General features: G+C 40.0%; 1 protein-coding gene across 2 annotated transcripts in view; it reads right to left on the bottom strand.

The window, feature by feature from the left end:
• Positions 1–3,255: 3,255 nt before the first annotated feature.
• The window catches only part of grik2 (glutamate receptor, ionotropic, kainate 2), a 283,934-nt gene continuing 263,403 nt past the window's right edge, over positions 3,256–23,786 (bottom strand). Inside the window, exon 17 of one of the 2 annotated variants that reach the window (XM_078251928.1) lies at positions 3,256–3,509. In XM_078251928.1, coding sequence (XP_078108054.1) covers positions 3,256–3,509 — 254 coding nt within the window. The remainder of the gene's footprint in view (positions 3,510–23,786) is intronic. The other variant, XM_078251929.1, reaches the window with a different exon arrangement.

Below are 23,786 nucleotides of genomic sequence, written 5' to 3'. Positions count from 1 at the left end.
ATAAGAATACACCAAACTGCCCCATGTGATTCACAAAAGGGGATACAAGTGGGACCTATATGTGCAATCATTCTAAGACCCACATGGGCCCTTTTGGTATTCATTTATTTGTGTTAATGACTTGGGCTACAAACTAATTATTTAAAGGTTTAAAGATTTTAGAGATATCCCACTTGGGGCCCATCTTTTGTCCACTTTGATCAAATCATTATCACACATACAGTACTGGCATTGAAAACAAAAAGGGGCCCATGGTTTTTGGGAATTATTGCTCATATGGGCTCCATTTTAGCCCACTCTGGAGCTGATGGACTATTTAATTGGCATGTGAAGAACATATTTTATTGGTGGACGCATTTTTATACAGTGGTTGGACTTAACTGGGTTATCTAAAAAGGGAACAATGTGGCCCATTTGTTGCCCATCATGGCCCAATAATAAGCTTGCAAATTGTCAGTGAAAACAATATGGGGCCCATGGTTCTTGAGAATGATTGCTCATATGGGCTCCATTTTTAACACACACTTTATCACACATTTGGAGATAAATGCCAAATATTTATAGACCTTATTTTTATTGGCATATAAAGAATTGTTTGAAGCATTGTTGAAGGAATGTATTTTTCTTATAGTTATTTAACGTATGGGCTTGCACAGCCACACAGGTGGGTTTTTTTTTCTGCTGTCTTTTTCAGTCGTAACTGTAACGTTTAAAGCTTTATAGTTAAACACAGTGGTCCGACCTATCTGACGTTTCTAATGTGCTTATTTTCTGCACTGTGTTGCTTTGCTAGCGTATTTGATAGACCAAATCTAGCGTTACGAACAGCATCATCTCACCGCCGTTCGGACTGACTCCTAGTTTAGGTGGTGTCATTTTCTTTAGTCTGTGGCCCAACAGGTAAATTAGGTCTCCAACGTCACATTAGGTTAGGGAAAGTGTTGACATATGAAAGCATCAAACATGCATTTTAGATAAATGAGATGAGACTATAGCCAGGTGCTATTCGTCCGCGTTTGCTCAGCGCCGTTAAATTGTATGTACGGGATGCAGGAGTTTTCTATCCGGAAGTTGTTGTAAACAACCATTGTTGGGTCTGCAGGACATGCCTTTAACTAATTCTTAATTTGACACACCCCTGACTAATTCAATTCAATTTTATTTATGTTGTCAAATCACAACAGGAGTTATCTCAGGACACTTTACAGATAGAGTGGGTCTAGACCACACTCTATAATTTACAAAGACCCAACAATCTTAACTATTTAATAGGGTTATCTAAAAAAGGCCCAGCTTCTATCGCATTACTAAAATGGCCCACATTTTTGCTGGCTATGTATTTTACGTGTATATACACAAAAATTCTAATGGCTTTCTACAATATAAGATGTTAAGTGCTGTTGTGTTCACTCTGTTCTTGCCATGTTTCATTCATGCACTAACATTCAATAAAGAGGCAGATGAGATGAAAGTTGTGAATATTTTTTTTTTATTATCTTTAAACTTGTGCATCAACTTCAAAGGGTAAACTGTGTGCACTCCACTTTGTTTTCACAACAAGTTCAAAATTAGTTAAGTGTTCTTTATTTTATATTTTTAATACATCTTTTTCCATTTTAAAACCATGTACACACGATTCCTCAGCACTGGTGTCTAGCAGTCTATCAGTAATCGGGGGTGTAGAATGATAAGCACCATCAGCAGTCTTCCTCCCTTTCTTTGTGTGTATATATTTGCTCTAACCAGCATAATCATTACTCTTCTTCATGTGAAGTAAAAATATCTTTCTTTAAATATGATTCCTTTACATGATAAAAATAGTTTATGTTTTCTTCTCCAAAACAACATTATGTCACGGATGCTTACCAGAATTCTCTGTACTAATAGTAGTACTAGTGTGTGTGTGTGTGTGTGTGTGTGTGTGTGTGTGTGTGTGTGTGTGTGTCTGTGTCTGTGTCTGTTTAGTGTCTAGGAAAGCCTCCTGAACTACCAGCCTGGAGTACCACCCCTCTGCCATGAATGACACTCCTCATGGTGCGTTTTCGTGTTGATAAAAATTATTACAAAATTTTGATTCTCTTCGTACAAAAACACTTTTTCATAGAAATTGCATTTGCACAAGTAAATTTGGAGCTTTACTGCCAAAGAAAGAAAAGAAAAAAAGCCACAGGAGTACAAAATGAAACTTGAGACGTGACACTGAGCAAATGTAAAGAAACTGTGTATACCCATACGTTGAAGTGAGGTGTAATTACGGCAGTAGTGAATATCCAGTCCGTAGAGATAATAAATAAGGAATTTCATAAATAAAACAATAAATACTTTGAATAAATAGAGTTTGTGTTGTGTTGTGGTGTGATTGCTATGAATTTAGACTTGGTGAGTCGTGCCCACGCTATTCCAAGGTTCCTCCTTATTGACATTAAGAGTGTGTACCTCCATAGAATCGTCTAACAGTGACTACTGGCTGATGCATCAACAGCTCACTATTTTGCCCTTACTCCATTCTCTACTTGTACTTCACCATATAACCCCTCCCCCCCCTACATTAAGGACTTAAAGTGTTAGTACTCTGAAACACAAATAAATGATATCACTTATTGCCTGATGGATGATATACAGTATATCCGTTTTTGATGCGATCAATATCATATGTGACTAAGCAATGTCTCTCTGTACATTTTTGAAAGAGCAGAGCTCTCCTTCATCTTCAGGGCTTTGGGTTTAATTTGAGAGGGTTGAGAGCCTGTGCAGTCATTCTATTCACAAATTTGGAAAATAAACAATCCTTTTTCCCCTTTCCCCCAGTTAGATTCTCTTTATTATCTCATAATCTCCGAGATGCTCTTGGCGCTGCTCAACCTCTTTTGAGCTGTGCAGTGAAAGACCGACTAAGCAGCAGCTAAAGATGATAGGTCCTAGGTTCTCTTTTTTTCTTCTTTTTCATTGAAGGGACCGACTCTGTCCCACCTTAAATTTATTTCCAGGCCCTCTGTCTTCGATGCCTGGGTTTTGAAAATATTGGCATCTGTAGTTTGGCGCCTTGCTAAGGTGGTAAGAGTACTGAGGTAACTCGCTGAAATTTCACCCAGGTTCAAGTTATTTCCACAGGAAATATTGCTGAATCTATTATCCCTAGCTATTTATAAATAAACAAGAATGACATTTAGTCAGTATATCCCAAGCACCTCTGCGCTACCTTCAAAATAACCTAACTGTCGACCATTACAACGCACTGCACATCCCCCCCCCCCATTACCATTTACCCCCACCCCTTTCCCCAGTGTCTCTGCACGCCTCCTCACTGCAGGAGAGAGGGTGAAAAAGTGATTGAGATTCCCATTTTAGGCCATGGTCTCTTTCCCTGGCAGTCTGCGGTCGTTGAAGGTGTGCATGTTGATGACCTCCTCCGTTTTCACCATGACGGGTGGCTGGGGCTTGTGTTTGAGCCGGCGCTGGCACTTGAGTGAAACCCGCAGCTCGTCCACCATGGCACTGCAAAAGGACCTCTGCAGAGGGAAATAGACAAAGGAGAACAGAATGGGTTTCAGGCCGCTTTCCCTGTCCAAATATTATGGGCAAGTGAACAAGCCTGTTCTCCCTGTGGGCAGCCTTGTTTTGTAGCCTCCCCCCATCACCACCCCACAACCGCAGTTCAGAGCTGCCATAGGGGAAAATAGTGAAATATACAGTGAAGCAGGCTGGGAATGGAGGGAATGCTGGATGGGAATAGGAATAGAAGTATGATGGAGGGAGGTGCAGGTCCATAGGCTGTGTAGTAGAGTGTAAAGACATGGAATTACTCAACATAGTGTCAGAATACATGAGTGGTGAATGTGTGGCTGTTGCTCCTCATGCAGGAATTGTATGCATACAGTGTATGATGCATTGCAAGATATTCTACATTTCAAACATAAGCTTCAGCTGTACTTTGTGCTTAGTGCTAATTAGCTAATGTAATATGCTAAACTAAGATGGTAACCATGTTATTATGCATTATACCTGCTTAGCTTCCGCATGTTAGCATTGCAATTGTAAGCATATTAACATTAGCATTCTTGGAGTCTTAGTCTTGTAAAAACGTCTAATGTTAACATTTTTAAGATTTTCTTTCTATACTATCTGCACATGGCTATGACACTTTGGTCAGGCTAAGGTTGGTTAAAACCATAGTCATGGCAAATATAAGTAAAGTAGTAAGTAAAACACTATGTTCCTGGTTGCAGTTAGAAAACAGCGAACGATGCAGGTTCTGTGATTGGATGCAAACTGCAGACGCATAAAGGCACACTACTACTAACCTCACTAAATTGTCCTAATGACACTAGGCTGTTCTTCTTGTACATACATATACAGACAGTAATGGTCAAATAGATCAGGATGGTAGCATTACAGTGGTGCCTTTTTTCAATGAGGCAAAGCAACATGTCTTGTGGCTGCACTTTACTTTATCAAGGCTTCTAGTCTGTTTCTTATCTTATTCCCCAATTTAGATGGTCCAAACTCTTGTTGCTGCTAACTCCGACTCAGAGAAGTGTGAAGACAGAAAGAGAAGGATTGTGTAGATACCAAACAGTTGGAGTTACTAGTTTGACAATTACATGATAACACACTGGCTTCCCACCAACCAACATCGCCAGCTGTATTCAACAGGGCCAACTGAGCAGGGATTGAACCTGAATTCCAGATGCTCAGTTCAGGCTGAATTGGTACACCATTGTATGTTTAACTATCAAACTACTTTGAAATTCAATGTGTACCTGACAGCCAACAATATCCCTCTCTATTTTTCAGTGTGTGACAGTGCTGTTTCTCCATGTGGCATCATGTCATGTAGTGTTGGCATGGATAGTTTTTACAGGAAAAAGAAAATCACACAAGCATACAACAAAGCCTACCTAGTGATGTTGTTTTCTGTGTTTACACCATACCAGTGTTTCGTTTTAGGTTTGTCATTGCTGCATGATAATGCTGTTGACACGACTGAAAATCAACAGGAAATGAATCTTCCAGCAACAATACAACCATGCATTATGTTATTTTTCCGCCCAGCATCATCATCTTGAATCATGATGGCACCTACATCATGGTGGCAGCTGTCGCCGTGGTCCTGCCCTACGCCCTGCTGTGCCCTATTACACCCTGCTACGCACTGCAATGCCCGGCTTCGACTTGCTATGTCCGGCCAACGCCCTGCCACGCCCTGTTACGCTCTGCTGTGCTCTACGACACCATGAACTATTATAACTATTACAATATCTTTATTGTGACTATTATTGCCATTGTTCATCATACCCCCAACCGGCACCGTCAGACACCGCCTACCAAGAGCCTGGGTCTGTCCGAGGTTTCTTCCTAAAAGGGAGTTTTTCCTTGCCACTGTCGCACTTACGCATTCATGCATGCTCTTGGGGGAATCACTGGAATTGTTGGGTCCTTGTAAATTATAGAGTCCTGAGATAATTCCTGTTATGATTTGACACTATAAATAAAATTGAATTGAATTGAATTGAATTATCATTCCATGGTTATGCAAGAATGAACTTTGGAAATAGGTTCATTCTTGGCCTTGGCTATTCTTTGTTTTCAAGATCAAGAATTAACTGTCAAGCCAAAACTAATGTAAAATATGCACATCCATACTTCCATAACTAAGCAAACTTAGACCAAAAGAAGATATGATGTTACTTATTTACAAAATTAAGTAAAATCCAAGTGTCTGCAAATTAACTTCTTAATGAATTGAGTGGAAACCACTATCTGCCTACAAAACCTTTAAACGACAAAATATGTTCTGTTCATGTCCTCAAGAACAACAATATGAAAGATTTTCTGATCAGCAGGCGGTCTCATTATCTGTGGCATCCACAACTAAATTGTTATTGTTAAAATGTTGAGAAATAAATCTCTTTTACAATGCTATGGTTATGATTTGGTTATGTTTAGGCACACAACTACTTGGTCAGGTTTAGGAAAATATCATGGTATGTGTTAAAATGATAATTTCATTGTCATGGTTACAGTCATAACTACGTGGATAATAATGAAATGATGTCATGTCATGCTTTTTACAAAACAACATCAACTGACGATTCGAAACAGGAAAAGAACAGCAGTATCCTGTGATAAAGTCGGCTCTGTGTGTTGAATAAACTCCCCCGACTTCCTCTTTTGCTCCCGTCATAATTACCATGGCCACTACAGGGCTTTGTCACTTGAATGTAAACATATATCGTTCAGAGGCACTTGCTACAACCGATTCTGTCGTTTTTCGCGTTCTGTCTCAAAAATCTTCCAAGCTAAAATCTTAACATCAGTAAAACCACACACAGGTTTATGTTTACAATGCTATTACCTCTGTTTTATGTGGAGCAAAAGGTCTAATGTTGTTTAAATCAAATGGTTCTGAATGGCTTGCTGACTTGCTGCAATTCAGAAGACTGTTTTGGTTTAGGCCTACAGTAGACTCACATTGCCAGACTTTGGCTAGTCCACACAGCATTCCGGGATGGGAGAAAAACATGCTCTGGTTTATTGGCATTTCTTTAAACCAATCACAATCGTCTTGGGCGGTGCTAAGCTCTGGACGCAGCAACAGTACCTCTGCAAAATAGCCTTTGGAAGGAAGGAACTTGTTTTGGTGGAATATGTGTACGTGCAACAAAAAACTCAGATTGGACAGATAGTCTAGCTAGCTGTCTGGATTTACCCTGAAGAGATCTGAGGAGCAGTTAACCATAGTCCTCATAAATCCACCAGAGTTTAGAATGCCAACACAAAGAAAGTGGAAGGTGACGGACATCCGGCTGAAAAGAGGGACATCCGGCGGAATTTCCGGCAGCACCGGAGCAATCAAGGAACTGAAACGTTGTTGATATAGGCCTAGAGTAAATATAACTAGCTGGGTAAACTGGTTGGTAAATACTAATCAGGATCCTGAACTGAATTAGAGAGTGGTGAATATACTGAAAAGAAATGAGACGCTATGTGTTCCAGCCCCAATTTGTAACTTAACTTGAAGCAGCTGGATTTCCACAGATTGTCATTTAAATATTGCCAATTGCAGCCTATCCGCATACTGTGATTATTACAACTGTAGCTAAACATCTGGACACCATGCCATACAATTTCACTGTATAGATCCTGACTGGATATGAATAACGCCAATACATAACTAATGCAAATATTCATACATCATTTAAATCTATCCACATGCTGTAAGACCCATTAAAGGGAAACTAATCCTCAAAACAAATGTTTTAGCTGTGATGTGCAGACTAAGTCTACAGTCTCCACAAAAATAAAGTAAGAACATGAGAATGAGACACATCTTCAAAATGTTTCAAGATTGACTATGGCTAAAAATAACCGCCCAACTTCCGCCATTGTTTTGAATGAACAGTCGCGGCCCCCACACACACCTAAACCTCACCTGCATCTGCCAGTAGCTTTTCTGGCTGACTGAGTTGGAGCTAGAGCTTGACAAGATGGATTTTCGTGATATGTGATCCCGCTATTCATGCGTGATTATGTGATATTGTGAAAATCCAGCTGCCATGCAAGGTAAGTAGTTTATGTGTAGTAATAAAACAAAAAGATATGTTACTGCCGTAATAACTAGAAAAAATATTTCAATAAAATGGCTACAGTAAACGTGGTGTGAATGTGAAAGTTTTTTTTAATATTCAACCATGACAATGATCTTTACTTAAGATTAACCAAGAGCTTTGAGTGGCCTAAACATAAGGTTGAAATGTCATAGGGTGCCCTGGTGGCCGAGGTGTTAAGGGGCCCACCATTAACTGAAATGTCCAGCCGGGGACCTTCGTTACATGGCATACCCATCACTCTTCTGTCACCTGTCTAAAATGCCTTCATATTATATATAAAAAATGTTAATCATGCTTCATTCGCCACAAGTGTACAGAATGAAAAAAGCCATTAAAAAGCCTTTTTTTATAATTTATTTAAAAAAACATAACATCTGGCAGGCATTATGTTTCTAGCAGTATACAAACATTTTTTTTTAGGAGACAAGGTTGTCTTTAGATAGTTTGTGTTGCTGTCATTGTTACATTTTACAGATTTTGCTTGCCAGTGCTTTAGTAAAATCTGTGAAAATGCTGACTGAAGTGTGGCTCCTAAAGGCTGGTGCATTTAAAGGTATTTTCACTTAGAAACCAACCCTACAACCAGACAAGAACATTGATATTTGATGATTTTGCAAAACCCTGGGTTACGTTCTATGACATTTTTGAACACCAACTGCTAACAATTGTAAAATTCCTTCTTTCTACAGTATGTTTAAGGCAGTTAAGGTAAGTCAGCTAGAACACTTAGTCAAAGCATAGACTGTAAATATAGTTGACGTAGCATCCGTGACGTCACCCATTGGTTTTTTAAACTGCTGTTTAGAAGCCTTAAGTTTGGCGATACAGGCGTCGCCATCTTGGTTTTTTGCAACCAGATGTGAAGATTTTTGACGAGAGGGTGGAGCTGGGGAGGATCAAGTGGCCAAGCCAGTGTTGTTTATCGTTGGCTGGCTGTATACAAGCCCCACTGCTCCGTGTAGGTTCTAAATCGGCGGGCACCCTGCTTATATCAAGAAAGTGAAACACAACCCACAGCTGTCAATGTGACAACATTCTCACTCACATGATGGATGAGTAATAGACTACAGTTGCTGTAATACTGAAATAGTTTATCTCTTGCCACTGGACTTCAGAACGCTGGGGAATCAACAAGACCGCCTAACCACACAGACTATTCCTTAGAAGCAGTGTTTTTCTTTAAATGTTGTCCCTTTTAAAATAGTTATGAATGAAATGACAGCATTGGCTGAACATGTGGATGTTAAACTCTATATGTTACATATAGAGTTTTTCAATTAACCTGGGTAAGCAGGAACAGTGTCTACGTTTACATGTGCACAATATTCGGTTTTTTGCCCTTATTCCCGAAAAAGACAACATTCTGACTAAGCTGTTTATGTGCTTATTGAAAGTGGATATTCCACCAGTGGTGGACAGCGTCTCTCTTTTATTCCCTCAACCACCTTCTTGAAAAAGTCAGCGTTGCGATGTTTGTGCATATCCAAAATCTTGCTGATATACAAGTCTTTCATAATGTTTAAAAGTAGCTTTGTTTCTCCTTCTTTTCTTTTAGGCATGCATATGTACCACAAGCTGGCAGGAGACCGTAAACTGGCCAGAAACTGCAGTAAAAACAGTAATTTAGACACATATTCCGAATGCGCTATATACCTGTCCAAAGAATGCTTCTAAAACCTTAATAATACCGGCATATCCCACGTCTTAATCAGAAAATGCTAAATTTGGAAAAAGGCCTTATTCAGAATATCCAAACAGAATATGCTGTTTACATGACCTGTATCAAATTCGGTATATTGTCATATTCTGAATAATAGTGGAATATTACTGTAGTGTGCATGTAAACATACTCAGTGTGCTTTGTGGTAGAGTGATTCACAAACACAAGATGCGAGCTGAATCTCAGTCATAGAGTACTGTGCAGAACAAAATCCATGCACATACACAAACCCTACAAGCATCTCCACACGGTGGGTTTTACAGGCCAATAGAATATCATCACTTATGGATGCACATTGCATCTCATCAGATTGAAATTCCTTGTCGCTGCATGCATGCCCAATTAAACTGCTGCTCCTTTACATTTTCTCCTCTTTTCTCATAAGCTACTATAGCATCTGCGAATACTGCGTGAAACAACACTAGCAGCTGGGAATGGAACAGTCCTGCTCCTGGAGACGCTACATGGAGAGCCACTGTGTGTGTGCTCCCAGTTAAAAGGAATTTATTGTGACGCACAGTGTTCAGTTGTATTTGTAAGCCATCATTAGCGCTGTGACCCAGTGTATACTGTCCATGTTATATTTGCATACAAATGGGAAGGAGACACATTGAATGTGATTGAGTGTGACTTATCCCAGTGTGTATTATAATCACTCAGAGGCTAATTCAGGCACTAACCTAAAAGCCATCCCTATCCTTACTATTAATCTTACTCAGTGACCATTGATAATGCCATTCATGGATAAAGCAATGGTGAAAATGCAGCTGAATATGGACACATTTAGTTGTTTTGGACCAGCATTTCACAAACTTTCTCAATCTATTTGGCTAAATGCAAATGATTGCATCATTGTAGTTGCATGCATTCCTTATGCTATATTTCACCAGTTTGAACTTTTTGCAGTTAGGTTTTGCTGATACTACATTTAGGCATAGCTTATGGCATAGCAAAAAACACAACAACCCACCATTATTATATTTAAGGTTTCTCAATTAGCTTTGTAAGGCTGCTGCTTTAACTTCAAGTAGTGTAAGTCAAAGATATTAACCCTCTGGGATATAAGGGCATTTTAACATTTCCTTTTAAATTCACATTTTAAGTACATTTGCATATAACATGATACCCATGTGTTTCATATCAAAACGTCCAGAACAAACACAGCTTTTTGTCAGAATTTTGTCAATTGTCTCTTGTGAAAACAAACCTAAACTCAATTGTTTTGGGTGCTTGAAATGAGTTTACAAAAGTCATGGGTTCACAAAAGTAGCGTAATATATGAATAAAATAGTAAATAAATGTAATATCGCTTTTTGAGAATGACTGCTGTTTGCCTGTGCTTCTTTTGTCCTTAATACACAATGATTTTCTGAAAAGTGTGATTTTTGCATGCTAAAAGTAAGTCGTTCCAAATCTTAAATTTCTTTTTACCATCCATAATGCAGTAAAATCATAGAATCATGTAATATGTGCCCCTGCAAAAAGTGTGTATGTAGCATTTAGTTTAAATATATTGCACATCATAACAGTGATGCAGATGGTAATTCAGAACTGTGCAGTTATGTAAAAATAATGCACACACTCCACTAAATACTTACCCACTATGATATAAACTTGTAAACCACAATAGCGGTTATATGTTACACCTGCAGCTAACATAATAAATGACTACAAAAATATACCACTGTGTACCTGCTGATTTTCTAAGCCACCCTGAAATATACCACCTTTTTACAACTATTGATTCCCCCAACCCCGCTTTAAATGAAATGGCACGGCAGGGTTTTCACAAGTAAAAGCCATGTAGCTCCAGGCTTTGGGAAACACTGGGCCCACTCTGCTCGCACTCAGGGGACACATTGCCATCATGGCTGCCTGCTGCTGGCATGCTGGATTGATGGCGGCTGCTTAGGGTCATTGGATTACAGAGTTTTTATGACGCTCAACAATCAGGCGCAGCAATGGGGGATCGCTCAGAGGAAGGGGCCTGCCCGCTTTGAGGAGAATGGAAAGGTCGTAAATCTAATGCTGAGAGCAGACATTGAAGGAAAAGGGTGCATTTAGTCCATGCCATTATTTACACTGGCCCGATCTGATACAAAGGAATGATCAATAAGACTGTGTATCATGATACAGTCAAATTGTGAAAATTTTTTACTATAAAATGATTCTGTCAAGTCTTGGCGATCGCCCCTATAATAAAACAATAAAGAAAGTAAGACTATGAGTGAGTATTTTTCTTATACATAGTTTAGTACTATTCTTTCTGGCAGAATTCATCATTATGATCAACTTAATTATTTTTTGGATTTTGTATCACCATAGTCCCTTAATGTACGTAGAAATGGAGAAAATGGGATTCAAATCGAAAACATTTTTCTGGCAAAGGACCCCCTGTTTTGTGTCCCACCTAGAGGAAGGATACCCGAACCGAGCCCGTTGGGACCCGGCGGGACCTGGCGGGAGCCGGCGGTACCCAACTGGCCGGGCCGGGTTCGGACAGATATTTAGAAATGATGTTCGGGTTCGGGTCGGGCTCGGTCACATCAGGGCGATAAGGCATTGAACATTTTAAATTAAACAGCTTATTAACGTGCACTTGTTGCCCCGTGTGCGCTGATGAGCTCATCTGTTCCTACAGTTGGTTAATAAAAGCGGGCTTTCCATACAAACCAACGTACATGTGTCATTAGTATGAGAAAAAACAGAGATTTTAACTGTCGGGCTCGGGTCGGGCTTGGACATAAATATCTTAATGCCTGTCGGGCTTGGGCCAGGCTCGGTTACTGCTCTGTCGGACGCGGGCCGGGCTTGGACAGAAAAATGCGGCCCGATCCGCACTCTAGTCCCAACCCCCCCCTTCTCAAACCAAAGTTACACCCTTGTAAATGTAAAGGTAAATAGTAATCTGGAATAGTGTCAATTTAAAATGAGCACTGTTGGCCTATTATTCAGCCCTGTCTAGGTCCAAAATATAAAAGTCCCTCACCTGTGAGAGTGAACTAATGGGCTCCGTTTAGCTTGAATGGAGAGGGAACAGATGTGAAGATGTGATGCAGATGGGATGGGGAACAGCTGCGCTGTAAAGGCTGTTTTATGCTTCTGCGTCAACTCCACGAGTTCTGCGTCGTGGTTGCTTTGCATCACGGTGCATTTCACCGCCATAACGCTAGGGATGATAAGTCTGAGGTTATTTGCGAGGTGTCTGCCAGCCAGTTTATGTTATGTTAGCAAGCAAACTTTAGTACAACTGTCCACAAAGTACTGGTTGCTGACGAAGTGCTAATTTCACACTTTACAAACGGATAACCCCGTCAATGTAACCAAAATATGTCTGACTTTATTCGCAAAGCTTATGTCAGTGAACTAGCATGTTGCTACTCCCCACAGTAGGCTGCTTGAAACACCGACTATCAACACACAGGACGAGTTGACCGATCACGGTCCTTGCGGTCTGCGTCGCCTCGACGCAAAGTTACACATTTTTGGAGGTGCACGTCGAGCTACGGCGAAAGGCTCGGAGGGGGGTTTGCGGCGATGCAGAGGGGTCTGTGGGGGTATGCCGTCGATTCGACGCAGAAGCATAAATCAGCCTTAATCCTCAGTTTACTCTGCGTCTCTGGCCCCCGGTGGGCAGTAAATGATTTGCTGCTTTGAGGGTTTGTCTAATCTGTGGGCTCCTCTGAGCTGTCATCCACATTTGGTTCAGTGCAATCTGCATTTTGCTCGACGGATGAACTGTGAAATTCGATGTCTGTGTACATGTCCACCAGCATGCATATTTTTGTGTGTATGTCAATGAGTGAAGAAGGATTCAACAACTGCAGAAACCTTGAGAGCTCTAGACCACGTTCACACTAAATGCCTTTGCCCTCCAAGTCCATTATTTTCGTCCAGAAATATCAGACATAAGAAAATAAATACAACAGTATGTGTATTCCATTATTCAGACACACTTACTATGAACCTGTCATCCCACGAATACTTTCAGAATCTGTCAAAAGGCTCAAAGAGATTAATGTGTATTCAAGAATGAAATTCATGTGTAAGAGAGATGTGCTCATTCATGTGATTTCCAAACAGACGATGTGGCCTTCAGGGGCTCGGCTAACTGCAAATGCCTGCCCAAGTGTGTCTACAGGAGATTCACAGAGACTTAAATCTGTGTTGTGTTCGGCCTGTTCTTGTCGACTCATACAGTCATACGTTGCCGAATGTACCACACAGAAGTTGTCATTGAATGGCTGACAATGTTTAACTCACGTCATATGACCTGTCATTGGTCACTGGTCAACCATATACCATGATAATGCAGCCCAGTATCGAAGACGATTGTGCACCTCACGACTTACATACAATTTCAACATCCAGTGCCAGTTCAGGAAGTGTCTGTCCTTTATGTAGTGAGGCTGAAAGTAAAGGTGTGTAGTAGAGCTGCATTGATTAATCGATTAGTTGGTTAGTTTGTGAACATTGTTTTCTCTGGAAGATGGTAAGTCCCACACTATTCGCAAACTGCTCCAAACAGCTCTATTGTAGTCCAGCCTTTACTTCCATGACAAACGCGCATCACTTTGTAACACACGTTATAATGCTCACTTAGCTGCTAGCATGGCACGCCCTCATACTCTGCTTCTGACTGGCTAGTAGTCCTTACCTTGGTACTGCGCATGTGCGACTCCCAACAAAGATGGAACAGAAGTGTGATGTCTCACTCTGTAGCTAAAACAGAGAGCTCAACACACAGGGTGAAAAGAGGAGCTGCAGCAATGTGCAGTACAACAAAAATAGGCTATAGTTTTTTGAAAATTAAACCACATAAACCTATTCTGGTACAACCTCTAAATACAATTATGAACCTGAAAATGAGCATAACATGAGGTCTTTAAATGTAAATATGTTCTACTTTCTTCTCTCCTGTGTGACAGTAAACTGAATATTTTTGAGTTGTAGACCAAACAAGACATTTGAGGTCGTCGTCTTGGGCTTTGAAAAACACTGTTTGACATTTTTCACCATTTTCTGACATTTTATAGACCAAACAACTAATCGATTTATTGAGAAATTATCCACAGATTGATCAACAGTTAGTTGTAGCTCTAGTGTGGAGGTCGGGGTGGTGGATGGCCGTGTAATTAACTTCCACCTTTTTATAAGCCGTTACCATGATCTTTTCCCTAATATTAACCATATTGTAGCTGCCTTGTGCAGATATTATTTATTTATTTTTCTTCTCGCATTTGTTAAAAATAAAAAATAAAAAGCGGCAATGAACGTGATCTAGGGCTTTGCAGAATCGTTTGATACTGACATTCTTGTCTGATGATAGATACACAGATAGTCTTCTAAATCTGGGCAAAGAAGGCTACATTCAGGGTATTGGAATTGGACAGCCCCATGTTAAAACCATTGTTATGAAATATATCAGGCAGTTGCTGATATTGAACACAGCTACAGATTCCAGGAGGTAAACACTAAATCTGTTTCTACCTCAAAAGCAGCTCTTCCTCTGAGAAATCTTTGTAGAGTGAGAAAACTCCAAACCACCATGTAGCTGAGACCAACCACCTAATTCATTAGACTTTTCCTTTTGCGCATAGAGATCTCTACGTGTGCACGGGTGTGGGCATCCATATGCATGCAAGTGTGTGTGTGTGTGTGTGTGTGTGTGTGTGTGTGTGTGTGTGTGTGTGTGTGTGTGTGTGTGTGTTTGTGCTGGTTTGATGAGATGGGTTCCTCACACACCGCTGGTGGTCCCTGCACCCCGAGAGCCAGGTTAGTCTGCAGCAGCCTCAGCAGCAGGCAGGAAGAGAGGAAAAAGCAGCAGGAGGAGGAGGAGCGGGAGGAGGAGGAGTGGGAGAAGGAAGCGGAGGAGGAGCTGTGGTGGTGGGGGGGGTTGGGTGGGGAGAGAGAGAGAGAAAGAGAAAGGAGCAGGAGGCGAAAGAGGAAAGGGAGGAAGGAAGGAAGGAAGGAAGGGGACAACCATGGTAATCATGGAAATCTGACAGACTATAATGGAGATGACAAAGAAATGCTCCATTGGAAGTCTATGAGGCATGTGATTCAGTTGAAAATGATGGAGTTCAAAATGCGTTTTCTGAAAGATTTAACTTAGGTTAAATTAGCAGGAATAATTATCTGAAGACTATTTAAACATACACTTACATCTTAAAAAAAAACTAACACACTGTTTTTGTGCTCTTCCTTTCAACCAGGCATTATGAGAGCAGAGCAGAGGTTAATATTTCCATCTATCCAAAACTCATAATCAAAACTTTAAAAGCAACATTAGGCACTTATTGTACACTAGACTAGACTATACACATAAAAGAAAAACATTTTTAGAAATCCTCTTGTTTGCCATCTTACCCACAGTCAGTTTGTAAGATTGATATAGATTTCATACATAGAGTTCCAGGACGTATTTTAAGCTTACAGGAAGAAACGGCTAGCTAAGCACCTTTTAAAAGTCACGCTGTCGTCTTTGCATGTTGTATCTTGTTTAATTCAAACCTTCAAAAATAGCAAATGAGATATTATTATAGTTGTAGAAGTTAGTTTTGGAGAACCCAATAACCCAGACCCAAACCACATCACTCAGTATGGGTGACTAGCTTGTTTTGTTTTTTTTCTAAGGTGAGAGATTAACTGATTAGATTTAAAATATATATGGTCAGTTCATCATTTCATTTTGTAATGCCTCCTTGAAAATTTAAACTGACATTTTCTGAGTTGTGAGGGTCTGCTAGCAGGACAAGACGGACCATCCCAAGGGCTCTCCAATGTCCATGGTCAACGCTAGTAAGAAATGTTTTATCTCTCTTATGTCTAACTATGGTCTCAGTGAAAACCAATTGTTTGTTTGCAGCCGGGTTGTTGTAGTCTGGCACTTCATATGCTCCCTCTCTTTTCTATCTCCCTCCTCTCCCATGTGAATACATTCAACCCGTTTTCACTCCCAACTCGTAAAATACGGACGCTTGACCAGTGGCTCTCAGCGTCAGATACGACGTGGAATGTGTCGGGCGGAGCAGCAGCTCGACCGCTGCGCTGTAAGATGACATAGTGATAAGAGCGACAACGGTAGCGAGTAGTATGAAAGATTGAAATGCGGCGTATGGAGGTTGGTTGGTTTGGTGGATGGGTCAAACGACACAGGACTTTCACCCAGGTGACCGGGGTTTGTGTCCCGTTCTTGTACCGCGTGTCACTGACACGGACATTTTATAACCCCACCCACGCTCTTTTCCTAAACCTAACTGTCCCGTTCTTGTGCTGCATGTCAGTCAGTACGTCCTGACCCAGAGCGTCAAAAGTGACGTCAAGCCCCGACGCTAAAGGAGACTTTTAGCATGAATAACAAACGCTGAAGGCACACTGTTGACTGTTTTTTGCAACAATGCTTATTTGCATAGAAAGGGGATAATTTTGCACCAGATGTATGCACACTACATAATTTAATATGCAAATAGCACAGGAGAACCGAGGCAATTTTTGCTTGGCAGCACAGTTAGGGGTACATTTTACTCTTTGCGGGTACTTTGAGATTTACATGGTCTAATTTGTGCAGGTTTAGAGGCTGTGCAGTCCTTTTGTGAATTTTGCCCTGAGTGTAATGTTGCCTTTTGTGCTTGTCCTTGGACTCCCAAGAATATAAGTTTAAACTTAACATACACTATATTGACAATATAGCAAATTATTTAAGTGATGTCCAGGCAGACACCTTTATTTTTAAAGTGTATCTTGGAGTTTTGCAGAACTGCACTTTCTGTTATGAGTTTCATCATTATGCAGAATATCCCTGTCTACTAAAAACCCATCTCACTTTTGATGAGAGCTAACGTTTTTTTCCGCGGGTTTCCAGTCTTTGTACTAAGCTAAACAGTTCCCAGAGCTACTTCTGGAGTGGGTGCACAGCAATAAAACTGATCTATCTTCTGGAAGTAAACAAGTGTATTTCCCAAAGGTTTGGAGAGCTCTTTTAAAGTGAACAAGTCGTCATGTAGCAGTGATGATAGAAGGTACTGAAATAATGTTAAGGGAACACACTTGAGACAAGGAAAGTCTCATAGTCTCGATAGATGAATCACAATGACAAGCCTACAGAGGTCTATCGTTTGTAAAGTTATCAAATGTTTATTAATACTTTTTATTAAAATGTTTAACAAGTGTATGTTTTCTCCTAACAATGCTCTCATCGTGTGGCATTACAATCTGTTTAGTAAATGCAGTAGTCTCAAAAACACATATTTATGGCATTAAAATGTCTATTAAACCTTTAGAAAAACTATTAGCAGTTCCTCTATTGTATGGTGTATGGCTCATCCATTTATATAAATGACTAGCTGCTATTTTTGCTCCTTTCTAATGTTACAGAAGTAATTATAAAATGCAAATTGCAGGGTGTGCACTGTCAAGCATGTGAAACACAACAAAGAGATGCTTAGCACCACATTTTTCAACTTGACACTTTCAGCATTATGGTGAGAAAACAACTCCATGTTGTAAAAGTAGGTGGTATTCAATTATATTAGAAGCCTCGAGCAATGAAACAAAATATATGGTTGATTAGCACAGATTAGCCTGATACTAATTAGTGCTGGAGTGGGATGCACAAGCTACACATTGTAGTGAATCTTCATTTTTTTAAACCAATATTTGGACTACATTTGTTTAAGTATCGGCCTTTTTCTAATATGTCATATTTCATATCACATGTCAGTCTGAGTCTTAAGCCACCATTATGATTGAAGTTACTTCTAAAACAGAACTGTACAAAAAAAGGTCTACAAAGGGTGGAATGCAAGTTTTTTTTCACATTATGCTGTTATGTTTTCTGATACATGTATAAATTAGGGCTGTCAATCGATTACAATATTTAATTGCGATTAATCGTATGATTGTCTATAGTTGACTCGCGATTAATCACAAATGAATCGGACATTTTGTATCTGTTTTAAATGTACTTTAAAGGGAAATTTTTCAAGTTTTTAATGGTAATGATAAGTGGTATATGAGACTCGACGTCCTCCGGTGGTCACTCAATTCACATCGAAAGTAAATGCAAACATTTCTGCTCAAGGAGGTTTGTTTCTTTTTTTTGAAAAGGGTTTTGAGCTGCTTTTTAATGATGATTGATTTAGTTAAAAATGTAAGTAAAAAAGCCTGTTACTCAGAACGGGAAGTAAGTGTGTGGCTCTTAAAAGAGCCTTCAATGTGATTCAGGATCAGGTTTAACCTCCGAAGCTGTACAGGGTGCGGGCCTGCCTCTTCAGAGCGTACACCACATAGATGGTGGTCACCATCTTCCTCATGGCGTGTTGGTGACAGCATCACAGATCACGTTCTCCAGGAACACCTTCAGCACACTGCGGGTCTCCTCGTAGATCAGACCGGAGATGTGCTTCACTCCACCGTGGCGAGCCAGACGGCGGATGGCTAGATGCCCTGGATGTTATCACAGGGCACCTTACGGTTTCTGCTGGCCATCCACAATGCATGGAAGTACAACATTAATGCTGCATCGCTTCCTGATTTCCCAAAACTGCGGTACGGCCCGGTGCCCAAATAACAGAACATGTGTACGTTAATCGCGCGTCAAAAAAATTAGTGGTGTTAAAAAGGAATTTGCGTTAAATCGTTATTATCGCTTTCATTTTGACAGCTCTGTTATAAATGCATTCCAAGAGTTTCCCCTTCTGCTAAAAAGGTGTTTGGTTTACTCTATCTTAAAGGAACACTTTGTCAATTTTCAACTTTTATTTTATAACTAAGTAATAGTGGTCACATGTCTTTCAGGTGTACTACACTTATTTTCAGAACTCATACATGTTTTTCCTATGGTCTGAGACAGTCCAAAAATATTATTAAACATGAAAAGGTCCCTCCCATATCCAAACACTGGAGTGCTAAAATTCAAATTTTGATGTCATCAAGTATAGTCTGGAACTGCTCCATAGACAATGCATTGGGAAAGATGTTATAGATGACACCGAGGGCCCCCAGAGGAATGTTCTTAGTGTATGGGTACATTTTCTGTTTCAGACATGAGAACACTACAATGGAATAAAGCTCATTTGAGTATAAAAAAAAGAAAAGAAAAACATTCTGAGGGTCCACAAAATGAGTCTCCCATTCATTGGCTATGGAGCGGCTCCAGACTTTATACTTAATGACATCACAAGTTTAAGACTAACTTCTCTGGTTTCTGGTTTTGAAAGAGAAAATAGCTCATGTTCACAAATATTGATTGCACTTTCCTAGCCCATGAAAGTAAAATTTTGGAATTCTTAATTTAGGTGTTGTTCCCCTTTAATGTCTACAACACTTGCTATTGTATGTATTTATCATTGTACTATGCTTTGGTAGGCTAGGTTGCTTACAAAATTCACAACCACTACACCACCAATGCCAACACAAACAAGAGGGCTGGTTAGTACTGAGCGTTTGCCTAAATGAAGTTTTTAAATTTTTATATGGCCAGCATGGCAACAATTATTTGTTAGCTCTTATACTGCAGTTGCAAAAGGTGGCTATAGCATTGCTTTTGATAATGGATGCTCATATTGATTGGGCACCAATTGTAATCAGCCAAAGGTTTTGAAATTAGAATTATGTTTGTATTGGGCAATTCTGCTGGATTAAAGTCCTGTGCCAACATTCAGTGCCAATGCAGGAAGCAGTGTGCCCTTTATGTAACCAAACACAAACTACCGATATGGACATTGGGGTGGTGGACACCGAATTCCTGTCCTGTCACAATCCAACAGTTAATGTCTGCTATTTGAAAACTGTAATCATAACCTCTCCATAACCTCAACAAGTATGTTCATTGCCTATCCTTAGCTATACATGTACCATGGTTTATTTGCCAAATCCAAAATATGTCTCTATCTTAACCAACCAACGGCATGTGCCGATATTGTAGGAGGAAATTATTTGAATATGCCTAACTGTTGACAATGGATGTTAAAAAAAAACTATGCATGCCTCCACCACAGAGACATATTGTATGTATAGGCAGATTTCAATGGATGTGACATGTAAACCAGTCCTCAAGTGCTATTGTGTTTGCCTACTAAGGTCATAATTGACAGCCAAATCAGCCTGTCTTTAAGCTGGGCTGTTCTTGAGAGTACAACATTGAGAACAGAAGCTGCAATGCATCATATTATGCCCTGTGGGCTAGGTAGGCTCTATGAGCAGAACAGCAGGCTTTGTTATTGACTACATCAAAGTGAACGTGATTGTGGACTAAATAGACCACGAACAGAGTCAGAAATTAAGAAATCAGATATTAAGCTTCCTTTAAACAGCTGATAACCAACTTCAAACTATTTAAGTCATCTGGGTTTCAGTGGAGAGCTTTGGAGCTCCATGATGGTCCAAAATTTGGACCATCAAAACCAATATTAGTCAAACCCTATTTTATTCTAGTCTAGTAATCATATTTTGTCTACATACTAAGTGAATCACTGTGTGTAATCCAAAGCAAACGAGTGACAGTGTGTCAATTATTGCACACTCCAATCCAGGGCATGTCCACATAGCAGAGTGTATAACATGCGACAATAGTGGCATTTGTGCATTAAACAAGTGTGCAAGAAATTAGTTGTCAATACGAGGTTTAAAATAGGGTGGTATGTTGTCATTTTAATAGAGAAACCTTGAGTATGAGTATGTCACACTCTGTTCTGTTCTGCTTGCAAGGTGCCTGTTGGGACTATTCATTCTGTCTGTTCTTATTTACGTTGTTACGATCATATCGTAACAAGGTAATTGTTCCGAATAGATGCATAACCTTATTTGGGAATTAATATTGTGGTGGAGCAGTGCTGTTGTGAAGCTCACACTCACACTGTGTATAACATATCTAACTGTATATGCTCCATTATAACCTGTTACTCATTACATTGTTAGATATACAAACCTTCTATTACGGCTGGGGGAAACGTAGCATGAATGTCTTATTTGAATTCTATGTGTGATAGACTGAACTTTCTGAAAAAAGCACACTGAATTCAGATGTCTAAAGTGATTACTTGTTGGACAACTCAAATTATATCTGAATGTAAAAAGTGCAGTGTTTATGAGAATATTAATACATCATCCCAGTAATAATTTTGATTTGGAACACTGATTGCTAACATGATTGCCTGCACCAACCTGAGAAAATACCAATAGTAGTACACATATCAAGTTGATGTCAGAAGTCACACATATTTGCTATTTATGGTGTTTTTTAATGAATAATGGGGACTAGAATATCTATCTAAGATACTACACTAATGTAATGTACCCCAGGCAATAAGGCTACAGAGGGTACTGTAATGTACACATGGAGCACCATATAATGTTCAGCTGGGTTACTAGGGGTTTATTACCTCTGACAATAAGGGAGCAGCACCTTATACCACTGGATGCCTTATTGCCAGGGGTATATTATGTGGGTCCCATGTACACATAATGTACTCCAGACCAGTGGTTCCCAAAGTGGCATCCGGGGACCCCCAGGGGTCCTTGAGGTAGTTTCAGGGGATACTTTAGTTCACTACAATTCCATCCATAAGTAATGATAGAACTATTTTGGGTATGGGTTTCATACACATTCTGTAATAAAACATCTAAAAACAAAAATCCTATCAGATGGGGGACCCTGGGACAAAATCTTATCAAATGGGTGTCCCTTTCTAATTTTTGTCAGTTTAGGGGTCCTTGAAATGGAAAACCACTGCTCCAGGCAATAAGGCTGCTAAGGGTACATAATATACCCTTGGTAGCTTTCTTGCCCACATTATGCAAGATCCTACCCATGCGTCATGTACCCCAGCCAATAAGGTTACCAGTGGTACATGCTGTACATTATATGGTGCTCCAGGGGTGGCACCATATAATAAATGCCTGGGGTAGAAGGGGTATATAAACCCTGACAATAAGGCAGCTCAGCACCTAATTGCCTTATTGCCAGGTGTATATTATGTGGATCCTGCATACACATTTACTACCCAAGCCAATAAGGTTATCAGGGGTATATTATGTAGCCTAACCTTGGAGCACCACATAATGTAGCCTTATTGCCCAGGGTACATTACCTCCGGTAGTAAGGCTGAGCACCAACTAATTTACCCCAGACAGCCTTATTACAAGGGGCACATAATCTAATGTAATCTAAAGGCCCATCTATGTAGGGACGGGCATTGCAAATTATCTTAATCTATAAATGCTGTGGTGTGTGGTAATGGTCTATGCTACATACTACATACAATAGGACATTTAAACAAGTCCTCCTGGCAGCCTTAATGCCAAGGGTACATGACATGTATGCAACATCCTACTTAAAGGTGCTCTAAGCGATGTTGGGTGACGGCACTTCCTGTAGACTTTTGAAGTATTTTTAAAAAAAAACGAGGCTAGCTCGCCCCTCCCTCCTCCTCATCCCGGCCCCTCTCCCTCCCTCCCGTGCTTCCGCGCACTAACACCCCCAACCCCCACCAGAAATCTGTTTAGTTTGTTGATGTTATGCCTTGGATTAGCCTGCTACATTTTACCAATTTTCTATTTAGCCTCTTCTCTTAATTCATTCTGAATCTAGTTGTGTAGTTAATTACGCAACATCTTTGTACCATTTATGCAATGTGATCGCGCAAACAGTGACATCATGTGCATACCCTTTGTTGTTACTTCTACAAGGATCTGAAGTTTTGTTTCACCACTAACTCCAAAAGAATACCAATTTCACAGCAAAGGGACTTGTGTTGCGATTGAAATTTAGTTTTTCTTTAGATTTTAATGCTTTCCCCCAACAATAACACCAACCATTAGCACCGATTAGCTTTTATGTGTTGATGCAAATACTTGCACTAGTAGAAGCAGCAAAATAAAAGCTGCTTTAAATGAATTTTTCTTCCAAGAGATGTTTGCCTGTTCATGGTCACTTCTTGACTGCAAGTCACGGACACATTTTAGCAGGTAAACATTACTGTGATAAAGTAACATTAGTAACACTGGTATTATGCGTTATTTCTTCACTGCTGTGCTTTCAACCTATTGATTTACCGGCACAGCCTCGGGGTGTGTAAGTGTGCTTACACTATATGTGTGTGTGCGTTCAAATGTGCGTGCTAACATATTTGAGTGTTCTGAGTGTATTCACTTAAAAGAATAACACAACTGGAGTGTCTGACTCATCAATACAGGGTCACTGGGTGAAGCTAAAACACTGTACAATCAATACAATAAAATGTTGAAGGAAGTTGTTACTGAACTCTTCCAGGATAAGTACTGTATAGCTCCAGAGAATTCATTTCCTCCCATGACAGCCTATTACTTTTAAGGCAAAACAACACGGGCAGAGGACTGGGTTAAAGGGTCTCGGCTCTCTTTCATCACTTAAAGTATTGTATAATAATAATTGTTCATTTGGTAATCGCCCTCAAAGATTTTAGAAAATATTTTCA

This window comes from Sander vitreus, chromosome 6 (assembly GCF_031162955.1).
Source record: "Sander vitreus isolate 19-12246 chromosome 6, sanVit1, whole genome shotgun sequence".
Taxonomy (NCBI): Eukaryota; Metazoa; Chordata; class Actinopteri; order Perciformes; family Percidae; genus Sander; species Sander vitreus.
The sequence above is the reverse complement of the archived record's forward strand: the minus strand, read 5'-3'. Positions and strand labels throughout refer to the sequence as shown.